General features: G+C 37.7%; 1 protein-coding gene across 1 annotated transcript in view; it reads right to left on the reverse strand.

Moving 5' to 3' along the window:
- Nucleotides 1-1,430: 1,430 nt before the first annotated feature.
- Nucleotides 1,431-12,067, reverse strand: part of IARS1 (isoleucyl-tRNA synthetase 1) — a 79,000-nt gene continuing 68,363 nt past the window's right edge. Inside the window, exons 31-34 of the mRNA XM_052645378.1 lie at nt 10,498-10,623; nt 7,994-8,137; nt 7,141-7,293; nt 1,431-1,980 (exon numbers count right to left, since the gene is read on the reverse strand). Of these exons, the coding sequence (XP_052501338.1) occupies nt 1,898-1,980; nt 7,141-7,293; nt 7,994-8,137; nt 10,498-10,623 (506 nt within the window). The 3' untranslated portion in view covers nt 1,431-1,897. The remainder of the gene's footprint in view (nt 1,981-7,140; nt 7,294-7,993; nt 8,138-10,497; nt 10,624-12,067) is intronic.

A 12,067-nucleotide genomic window follows, 5' to 3' on the forward strand; every position in this document is an offset into this window, starting at 1 on the left:
TATTTATTTACTCAATCATTTATATCGGCATGTACTCATTGATGTTTATTTTATACTTTGGATTTCAATTCAATCCTAAATAACATTTTTGTTCAAACTGTTCCAGCTTTGGCCACTGGAGGCTCTTTCAGGTTGGCTTCTGACACTCTGACATTCAATAAACAACTTAGCTATTTTTAAGGATCAAGCTTAGTATGTTAATTATATTCACATTGTGCAAAAGACCTCTAGAACTTTTCAAAACTTGCAAAACTATTCCCATTTCTCCCTCTCTGTAGTACCTGGTAACCATCACTGTGTTGCATTTCAATGAATTTGACTACTCTAGATATCTCATACAAGTGGAATCACACAGCATTTATCTTTTTCTGACTGGCTTATTTCACTTTGCTTAACGTCCTCAAGGTTCATCCTTCTTTTTCAAGACTGCATAATGTTCAATTGTATGTATACATTACATTTTCTTGCTTCATTCATCCCTTAGTGGACATCTGAGTTGCTCCACCTCTTGGCTACTGTGAATATGTTGCAATGAACCTGGGTATGCAAATATTTCTTCAAGACCCTGCTTTTAATTCTTTTGGATATATACCCAGAAGTGGATTGCTATATCATAGAAATCATACCTGTTCTACTTTTAATTTTCGAGGAACCTCTATACTCTTTTCCATAGTGACTGCAACATTTTACATTCCCACCAGCAGTGCACAAGGGTGCTAGTTTCTCTGATCCTTGCCAACACTTGTTACCTTGTATGGTTTCCTCCACCTCTGTGGGTTTGGATTTGAATGCATTTATTCTAGTGGCTAGAGCCACATGATTCAGAGTTCCTTTCAGGAGAATCTGATGTAGGGAGTATAGCTGGCTTATTTAGCTACTGGATTTTCAGATCAATGGATACATTTGTGCTGAGGCCACAGTCCCCTTCAGCCACTGACTAAGTAAGACATGGTCCAAAGTCAGGTCATTTCTGCCTAACTCTGGACTCCTTTTTGAAGGCTCTGCCTTTGTCTTAAACCCTCCCCTTTATCTTTTGTGTATGAGAAAGATACCCTTCCCCCAGTAGATTCTTGCATATCTAATTTTGTCTTCACATCTACTTCTCTGACACAGCCATTTTTGGGAAGAAGTGAAATTAAGATATTTAGTTTACTACCATAATTTAACTATTAGGACAATTGCTTCAAATCAGCCTCTTTAATTTGCTGACGTTAACATGGTCATAGCTCTGGAAATAATTTGGTGCCAAATGTATTTCAAAAGTAATCTGAAGAGTTTTAGAAATAAATTTCTTTCAGTGAAAAGAAACAAAGATATTTAGTCTAGTGTCTTAATATGGAAGTGACTATTAAGTTTTGAGTTCTTTAAAGATGGAAGAATGAATTACTTCTAACATTTATTATCTGAGAGAAAGTTTATTGTTCTGATTTACTGAAACTTAAAATATTCCATTAAATTACCCAGGAAAATCCAGGTAGCAAAAAATATATAACACTGTCCATTCCTTTAAGAGATTTCAAACAAGTTTTAAAGGCCACAGAACTATATATAAATATATGAGTGTGTGTGTGTATGGACACACACACTATACCATTTAAACTACTTCTATATTCTATACTTAAAATTTCAAGTATAGTAGCCTACTTTTTAGAGCTGAGGTAACACCAATTTTCCCTCAACATAACTGCATAGGTGATTAAGGTTAAGTGTGAATACTACTGTGAAGTCTCAAGTCACCTGATCAATTCCATTTTGATTTTAGGTAAAAACCAGTATATTATACATGCATCTGAACGAAACATCTTCAATATGTCTGTGCCCATGTGTCTGTTTCAGTGGAGGGGGAAGAACAGGTATACGCCAGGGAAACGTTGACTGAACCACAGATAACTGAAATTTAGAAGTCTGCTGTAGTTGGTAACACAGAAACATACACAGTCTTCGTGTTCAAAGTCTTCATAGGGATTTCTTCTGTAATTTCTAGAATGGAAAGAAGAAGTTTTAAGGAAATAATTTTTCTATCTATTTTGGATGAACATTAAAAAAAAAAGTTAACTGCCTGGATAGCAAGATATTCGGCCTTACCTTAAGGGAAACCTAAACTCTGTCTCCGCTACTGGGGGGTTACTTTTTCCTGAATGACAGGAGTATCTTTTGTTATATATTGTGAACACACCTGGTAGTTTATGCTAATGAGATGACAATAAGATGACTCAGAGTGGAGCTGGCCACACCAGAAAAAACAATCATATGAGCAATTATACCTATGTAATGAAGTCTTAATATAAACTCTGGACACCAAGGCTCAGGTGAGCTTCTCTGGTTGGTAATACACTGTACATACTACTGTCATGCTCTGGGGCTAGGAGGAGGTAACACTGTCCATGACTCCTTTGGGAGAGATGATCTGAAGTTACATACTTGGACTCCCTTCCAGATTTGGCCCTGTGCATCTCTTCCCTTTGCCTGATTCTAGTTTTTTTTTTTCCTTTCCCTATAATAAATGTAGTCGTGACTACAGCAGCTTCCATAAGTTCTGTGAATCCTGCTTGTAATTATCAAACCTGAGGGTGATTCTTGGAAACTCTCTGAAATGTGCAGTTGGTGCCAGAGTGACCAGTCAGAGTCTCGTCTGAAATCTTTTGTCTGCCTAACTCCTAATACTTGGGGTTAGAAGTTTTAGGCAGATTTCTAGAGGACTGTGCCCTTAACTTAACTAATCTTAACTAATCTGAGTACTGACTAAGATGTACCTACACCCTCATCAAATAGTATTTTCTTTTTTTTAATGCATGGATTCCTTTATTGAAAATATTGGGCTAGCACTGCACTGAATACACTCAATGTCCATAAATGAAGGGCCATATATGTCTGACTGGACAATATTGTCAAACAGTATTTTCTATGTCTACAGAAAAGGCCTAGACTCAATTCTAAGCAAGTAGCTCAGAGTTGTGGTTTCTAAATACTAACACCTTACAATAGGAAGAACAATCAGTTCCAAGCCTAGGGAAGAAAGAGTACATGATAAACCAAGGACACTTACAATGTCAGAAAGCGCAAAAGTTATCAAAGACTGAAGGCTCAGGTCAAAAGATACAGGAGACAATACGACTAAAGATAAAAAATTTGAGCATCCAAAAGTATAACACAGATGTTATAAATCAAAACACACTGAATACATAAAAGCTCAAAGAAAATGGGGAGAGAAAGAAGGAGAGAGACAAAGAGAAAGAGAGGAAAAAGAAAGCCACAACTACTGAGCCTGTGAGCATCGGAGCCCACAGGCCACAATGAAAGAGCCCATGCAGGGCAACTACTGAGCCTGTGTGCCCCAACTAGAATGTCCGTGTGCTGACATTAAAACCCAACACAGCTAAATTAAAAACAAACAAAAAAAGTGTCCTTGTATACTGGATAATTTAGAAAGCCACACACATGCCCAGAGCAGTATGCATACATAGACCTGAGAAGACCCTAGGCATTCGATTCTGATAAAGATAAAAGGCTTTTGTGGCCAAAGGTGGCTGACTTTCAGGACTCAATGCAAAAAGAAAGAGAAGCCTAAGGCAGGGCCTGGCAGAGTTGAAGGAATGGCCCAGAAAAGAGCCAATCTTCAAAGACTAGGAGAAGTGGGTATTTCGTTTTTAAACTTTTAGTTCCTGGAGGTCAAAAAAACTCTTGTCAAGATATTAATAAAGGAACTATTTTTTTAAATAGTTTGGAAAAGTCATAAATAGACGGCTATAGCCTTCAACCATCAAAAACAGCAAACCCTGGGGAGGAGAACCTGATTTCCAGAGTCACCACATTCAAATATCCAGTTCTCAACAACCAAAAAATTACAAGGCATACAAAATATAGGAAAGTACAGCCCATTCACAGGAAAACATAATTAACAGAATCTGTCCCTGAGAAAATGCAGATACCTGAACTTAATAGACAGACTGTCTTAATCAACTGTCTTAAATGGAAAACAACACACTAATGGAAAGGCCAATGGGAACCACAGACAAAGAACTAAAAAGCCATGAAAACTATCAACAAAATGGGAATATCAATAGAGAAATTATAAAAAGGAATTAAACAGAAATAGTGGAAATGAAAAGTACAATAACTGAAATTAAAAGTCACTTAAGGGACTTCCCTAGCAGGCCCCTGGTCCCTTCTGATGCAGTGGGTGAGGGTTCAATCCCTGGTCAAGGAGATAAGATCCCACATGCCTCATGGCCAAAAACCCCAGAAAACATAAGACATACTGTAACAATTCCAATAAAGATTTTTAAATGATTTACATCAAAAAATTCTTTTAAAAAAAGTCACTAGAGAAGTTTAACAACATAGTTTAGCAGACAGAAGAATCAGTGAACTTGAAGCTAGGACATGTGAAATCATCCAGTCTGAAGAAGAAAAGAGAATGAAGAAAAGTGGACAGAACCTAAGAAGCCTGTGAGACACAGGCCAAGTGACCAACATACACATTATGGGAGTTTCAGGAAGAAAAGAATATAGAGAATATCTGAAAAAATAAAAACCAAATCATGAAAGCAGCAAAAGAGAGGCAAAATACCAGTGGAGTCACTCAGTCGTGTCCGACTCTTTGTGACCCCATGGACTGCAGCCCACCAGGCTCCTCCGTCCATGGGATTTTCCAGGCTAGAGTACTGGAGTGGGCTGCCATTTCCTTCTCCAGGGGATCTTCCTGACCCAGGGATCGAACCCGGGTCTCCCACATTTTAGGCAGACGCTTTTACCGTCTGAGCCACCAGGGAAGTCCCGGGGATCTTCAATAAGATTAAAAGATTAATTTCTAATCTGAAACCATGGGAACAACAAGGCAAAGGAGTAACATATTTTAAGTGCTAAAAGAAAAAACTATCAACAAAGAATTCTCCATTTAATAAAACAGAGTTTTTCTTCTTCTTAATTTTTTCTTCAAAAATTAAGGAACAATTAAGACACTTCCAAGTAAACAAAAATTGAGGGAGGAGATCATTACTACCAGCTCTGACCACAGAGAAACGCTACATGGATCGTTCAGGTTGAAATGAAAGGGTGCTGGACAGTGAATCAAAGTCATATTGCTGCTGCTTTTAATTTTCAACCCCCCTTTTTGTTTCCTACATGATTTAAAAGTAAATACATAAAACACAATTAAGAATTTCTGTTTGGGGACACATAATTACAAAGATATAATTCCTGACAAGAATACAAATGGGGACAGAGCTGTATAGAAGCGGAGTTTTTGTATGTTATAAAAGTCAAACTGGCATCAATTCAAACTAGATTGTTACAAATTTAAGATGTTAGTTGTAACCCCCATGGTAAACACTAGCATCTTAACAGAAAAAAAACACAAAAGGAAGTGAGAAAATAGTACAATACAAAAAATAAACTAAACACAAAAGGTGACAACAATGGAGGAAATGAAGATAAAAAAGGTACAAGGCTCTGAGAAAAAATTTCCCAGTAAAATGTGAGAGCTTCTTCCTTATCAGTAACTATTATTTTTCTTTTTAACCAGAGCCTAACTGACCTGGAGAAAGAGAAATACCCATCTCTAGGCCCCTTCAGCCTTCCTTTCTCACCTAAAGAGGAAAAACTAAAAAGCTGAGTAAACACCTGTGAAGGTCACAGCTCAGAGGCATAGGCTCACTAAAGACTGAAAACTAACTTTAAAATTATAGAACACTTCTCCTCCCCACATACTCTACTATAACATCATAAGGGTTCCTGTATAATAGCGTATTACAGCTGAAAGGATGTGCAAAGCTCTGACCATATTTAAAAAGGAATCTCTAGGGAAACCATAAAACAACAAAAGGAAATTGGAGCCTCTGGAGCCTACAGCAACAATAAACAATTATAGCCTAATTCCTAGAAGATAAACATAAAACTTTACAATGAAGGCCTACCTTACCTCAGCTCCCTCTCCCCAAAACACCTCAACCAATATCACGTTATTCTAAAAGGGAACACAGTAGGAAGAGATGAAGCAAGCCATCACCACTAGACTCAGATGTGGCAGAGATTTTGAAAATATCAGATTGGGAATTGCAAATAACTAGGATTAATGTTAAAGATGCTAACAGAAAGGGTGGACAACGTTGAAGAACAGATGGTTATGTAAGCACAAAGATGGAAATTCTAAGAAAGAATTAAAAGGAAATGTTAGAAATCAAAACACTGTAACAGAAATGAAGAATGCATTATACCGAAAAACTTATACTCAAGAACAGCATATTCAAACTTCAGAAGAATCAAAGATATGACTATTTGGGGAAAGACAATGTCTAGTAACTTTCCACCAGAGCTGGAGACACAAATCTTGATTTAGAAACTCCAATAAATCCCATGCTATAAGGCTGTAAAAATAAAAGGATAAAATGACAAAAGGTTTTTGGGATGACAAGAAGGATGGCTATTAATCAGAAAAAAACAGATCCCATTAAGGGAAGCTACTTAAGGAAATGATTCCAGTAGCATCAGCATTAAAATGAACACCCATGTGAAATGGGATTATAGAACAGAACACAACGGGAGGGCTAAAAAGTCAACAGAGAAATTGCCGGAACAGCCACAGAAGCTGAAATCACAGAAGCAGATGATCTAAGTGGGAGTAAGAGAAAACCTATCTTTAGAGACACTAGCCTGTGTCTTGTCCTGACTCTCTGTCTTCTCAATTATGGAATGGAGAATGTCAACTAATGGCCTAACTCTTCACATTTTTATGCAGCTCACTGAGAAAAGGCATGCTTTATAAGTTGTAAAGGAGGAAGCACATAAAGTCAGTTATGTTTCCTTCAAGCTGTTATTTTAAGATACAGTGATCATTTCAATTCTCAGGGAAGAGGACAATTTTGGGATTAGCAAACAAGCTAACTTACCTAGGAGCATATATTTTTAATAATATACCATTATATATTTTTAGATTATTTCCAAAGCAAAAAGTAATCATCCTTTAAATTATTACTAACATTCACAATATGGCAGATTTCTGGAGACAGCAAAAAAGTAAAAGAAAACAATAGCATTATCTCTTACACATATAATCTACAAATGATTGATGGGATCAAAATCTATTTTCAAGAAAATAAAAACAAAAATGAAAAAGATTAGCATGTTCTAAAATCTCCTCACCTTCTGTTTGAGTCTCATTCAGAAACAGCTTTAGCTTCCTGCTCCGGAGGCCAAACATCTTGGCCGCTTCATACAGAAGACCTTGGTGGGTGAGCCCATTCTGTCCAAGTGGATTTTCAAGCAGAAGAGTGCCTACTGTTCCCATTAAACACTCTACAGAAAAATAAAAAAAGATTTAAATCCTGAGAGTTCACCCTCTTGCTGGTGGATCCCTACTGGAGGTGGTGACCAGATAGCTCTACTGGGCAGAGCAACAGGCTTAAAAGCCAGAAGTGGGTACAAGAGTGGAATTAATTGTAGAAATAGAAACAATCTTAAATATTCCACTGGGGGAAAGGAGAAAGGGAAGAAAAAACAATTAGTATAAGGGCCCAGGAGTTTAGGGAAGAGATATTCAGTAAACAGTCAAATGAAGCATGCAAAGACAGTAATAAATGTGCACAATGAGGATCTTAGAATATCAAGGAAAAACAAGTACCAATCTCGTCTGCTGATTATATGTGGATACTTACAACAGTTCTCAGAACATATTTCAAGAGAAAAGGGGGAAAAATTAAAAATTACAATGGTTTTGCATTTAAACAATTCAGCTTCATTTAGCTGTAATTTTTACCTAACCAATTTATCTTATTTCCTAACCATGTTAGATGGATGGGTGTTCTACATAAACACACCAAAGAAACAAGCCATGAGTGTCCCCCAAAGAAATGTGGGAGTCTACATTTTAAATTACTAAGTTGAAACTGACTTGAAAAATCCATATAAATCAGAAAGACTGAACATTAAACGAAGCTTAACACCTAGCATTCCATTACCTGCCCGGTGAGTGTTCACAACTGGAGGAGGTACGCACCTTGTGGATCTGCATTCAAGAGCTGTAGGTTGATATACTGACAGAGAAGAGTACTAGGACTGTCAGTCACAGACAGTGCTGATCCTGCAGTCACACACAGTGTTTTTCCACTAAGACTCAGTAAGTTGGTTTGGTTTTTTAATTCTAAAAATAACAGCAAAAGTAACAAAAAAAAACTTTTAGGGAGTTCAGAGCTGAAGTCATTCACTTTTTCTTACTTATTAAACTATTATGAACCTTTACAGTGATGCTTTCTACTTAATTTATGTTTATTAAAGAACACTGCCTTTTCTATAAAATTAGACATTAACGACATGCACATAGTAGGAAATCTTAATGTTGCAAAATAGCATAATATTCATAACTTATAAATAAAGCAAATTAATTTCCCCCTTTAGTATTTTTCCTCCATACTATGCATGGGCTCAGTCGCTCAGTTGGGTCTCTTTGTGACCCCATGGAGTGTAGCCCGCCAGGCTCCTCTGTCCATGGACTTTTCCAGGCAAGAATACGGGAGTGGCTGCCATTTCCTACTCCAGAGGATCTTTCCAATCCAGGGATTAAACCCGAGATTCTTTTGTCTCCTGCATTGGTAGGTGGATTTATCACTGTGCCCTATAGTATAGGTTCCTTTTAAAATTTCTTCCTATATAAACTTACCATGAAAAGAAACCTTATGTCAAAAAGATTATGGTTAGAAGGTAAACTGACTAATGAATATAGTCAACTATAGCAAGATACACAGAACAGACACAGTATAATTTCATTTATATACAATTATATATTGTTTCAATGGTAAAGAACCCGCCTGCCAATGCAGGAGACGCAAGAGATGTGGGTTCAATCCCTGGGTTGGGAAGATCCCTGGAGAAGGAAAGGGGAATTGGACACAAGGAACTGGACACAACTGAGCACAGCCATGCTAAACACGGCTTAAGGTAGAAGATTAGTTATAGTTACTATGTTCCTAAAGGTCAATGTGGGGCCCAGGCACTCCTCGGCTTTCACAGGCTGCCACTTGCTGGGTCAGAGGGGACAGCAAGCAGCCCACACTAACCTTTCCTGTAACCTCCCAACTTTTGAGCCAGGTACAAGAGCAACTCTCTGGCAAAGCTCTTCTGCAAGTCCACTGACTGTCAGTGTTACATGCGGCTGGACAGATGTGTTCCAGTCTTTTTCTTTCTTATTCTACAACGACTTGAGACAGAGATCCAACCTGTCCATTGACTGATTTACCAGCTTCCCTTGGTGGATCTGGGTCAGAGATTTTTTTCCCAGATCCTCCAATGAAACATCTTTCAGTCCTTAATTTTCCAAGTTTTTCCCATATCAAGTTTGTGTCCCTTACTCAGCCCTTAAACGATACAACAGCAAATGGTTTTCATGTTGCTTCCATCAATTTATAATCCAACAGTAAATGACAGTTCCTATTACATAATATCCCTGACAACATCTGATATTATGAAATTATTCTCGCTTTTTGCCAATCTATAGTTGCATGTAACAGTACCTCATTGTGGTTTCTACTATTGAGGTACAGCAGTGTTTTCTTTATTGGCCACTTGGATTTCTTCTTTTAAGCTATTTAGACATTTCACAAAATGAACATTCAAATTTGTTAACTGAGTGTATTAGTTTCCCACGACTGCTGTAGAAATCACAAACCAAGGAGGGGAGTGGTGGAGGGTGAGGTAAGCAAGACAGCTTAAAACAACAAAAAAGTATCATCTCAGTTTCCTGAAGGTGACACATTCAAAATCTGTCAATAAGGCCATGCTCCCTCTGAAGCCTGTAAAGGAATTCTCTTTTCTCTCCCTAACTTTTAGAGGTTCCCAGCAATCTTCGGTGTTTCTTGGCTTGCAGGTTTGCCCAATTCCAATTGCTGCCTCTGTCACCACACAGCCTTCTCTCTGTCTTCACATGGCCCTTTTCTTACAAGGACACATACTGGGGTAGTGCCCACCTTTACTTCAGTATTATGTTAACTAATTCTAGTACATATGCAATGAACCTATTTTTCAAAGGTCACATTTGAGTGCACTGAGGGTAAATAAGAGGACTTCAACATATCTTTTTTGGGGTAGAGACGGTGGGGTGCGTATCACAGTTAAACCCATGACGGTAGGAGGAAATGTACTTATAATTCTTTACAAATTTATGTAGGCTTGTCTTCTTGAGAATTTGGACTTAAGATGCAGATACTATGTTTAATAAAGTTAAAACTCAAAAGGGAAGTCTCTGAAGCCTAGAATACATCACATGGCTAACAGGAAAGACAGCAGGATTAGAATCTTCATTTCCTATTAAGTTCAGTGTTCTATCAGCCATATCACACAAAGGAGGCACAAAGAGACACGGCAGGCAGAACTACTGTACAGGCTAGCCCTGACTCAGAGTTAGGAAAAAGGCAAAGGTTATGTACGATAACTGTTACCAAATTAAGATCTTGACTGATTCACCTCATGTCAAAGGACACAGGTGAATACCTGTGACTTCCCACATACCTGTTTCACCATGGAAGACAGCCAGCTCTGTATTTTTTACACCAAAAATGCTAGTAACAACATTCTTCAGTTTTACAAGGTCCAACCTATTATCTCCTTTTGGATTTTCCAGAAGTAATACTCCACCTAAAAAGCCACAAATATAAGTGAAACTGAAAAAAAAAAAAGTTAAATTTGAATGAAAAGTCAAGGGGAACATCATCTATATATTTTCTTTGGTCAATGTCTATTCACGTCTTCCCATTTTCTAATTAAAGTTTAAAAAACTGCTGAGTTTTGAGAGTTCTTTATATATTCTACATACCTACATCCTTTGTTGTATATGTGGTTTGCAAAGATCTTCTAATAGTCTGCAGCTTTTTTTTTTTTATCATTTTCACAGGATCTTTCACAAAGCAGGATTTAAAATTCTGAAGAAGTTCGACTTCCCAGTGTTTCTTTTTATGAATTAGACTAAGTCTTAAAAACTCTTTGCCTAATCCTGAATCCTAAAAATTTTGTTTTCTCCTAAATGTTTCATAATATTATACTTATGTCTATAATCCCTTTTAATTTACTCTCTGGATAAGGTCTGGGACAATTTTTGCATATGGATGTCTAACTGCCTGGTACCACATAATGAAAAGACTAGTCAATTAAATCACTTTTGCTGGCCTATTGAGTGCAGCATTATAACAGCATCATCTTTTTGGATTTGAAACAGCTCAGTTGGAATTCCATCATCTCCACTAGCTTTGTTTATAGTAATGTTTCCTAAGGCCCACTTGACTTCACACTCCAGGATGTCTGGCTCTAGGTAAGTGATCACACTGCTGTGGTTATCTGGGTCATTAAGACATGTTTTGTACAGTTCTTCTGTGTATTCTTGCCATCTCTTCTTAATATCTTCTGCATTGTTAGGTCCATACTGTTTCTGTCCTTTATCATGTCCACTTTTGCATGAAATATTCCATTGCTATCTGTTCACTTAAGAAGGCTTTCTTATTTATCCTTGTTATTCTTTGGATTTCTGCATTCAGTCGGGTATATCTTTCCTTTTCTCCTTTGCCTTTCACTTCTCTTCTCTTCTCAGGCTATTTGTAAGGCCTCCTCAGAAAAGGATTTTGCCTCTTTGCATTTCTTTTTCTTAGGGATAGCTTTGATCAGCACCTACTGTACAATGTTATGATCCTCTGTCCACAGTTCTTCAGGCACTCTAACAGATCTAATCCCTTGAATCTATTTGTCACTTCCACTGTGTAATCATAAGGGATTTAATTTAGGTCATACCTGAATGGTTCAGTGGTTTTCCTTACTTCAATTTAAGTCTGAATTTTGCAATGAGGAGTGCATGGTCCTGGAGCCTAGTGTATTCTATTTAATTGGTTGGAGTAGAGCAGTTATGGCCTAGAAGTTTCCTTGTCTTGCGAGGTCGCCACTCTCCTGGTCGCCCCTGAAGAGAGAGCACGATTTTCTGTGTGTGTGTGTGTGTGTGTGTGTGTGTGTGCTTAGTCGTTTCAGTCATGTCTGACTCTTTGTGACCTCATGGACTGTACCAGAGAGGCTCTTCTGTGCATGGGATTCTCTAGGC

The sequence above is a fragment of the Budorcas taxicolor genome, chromosome 8, assembly GCF_023091745.1.
Source record: "Budorcas taxicolor isolate Tak-1 chromosome 8, Takin1.1, whole genome shotgun sequence".
In the NCBI taxonomy this organism is placed as follows: Eukaryota; Metazoa; Chordata; class Mammalia; order Artiodactyla; family Bovidae; genus Budorcas; species Budorcas taxicolor.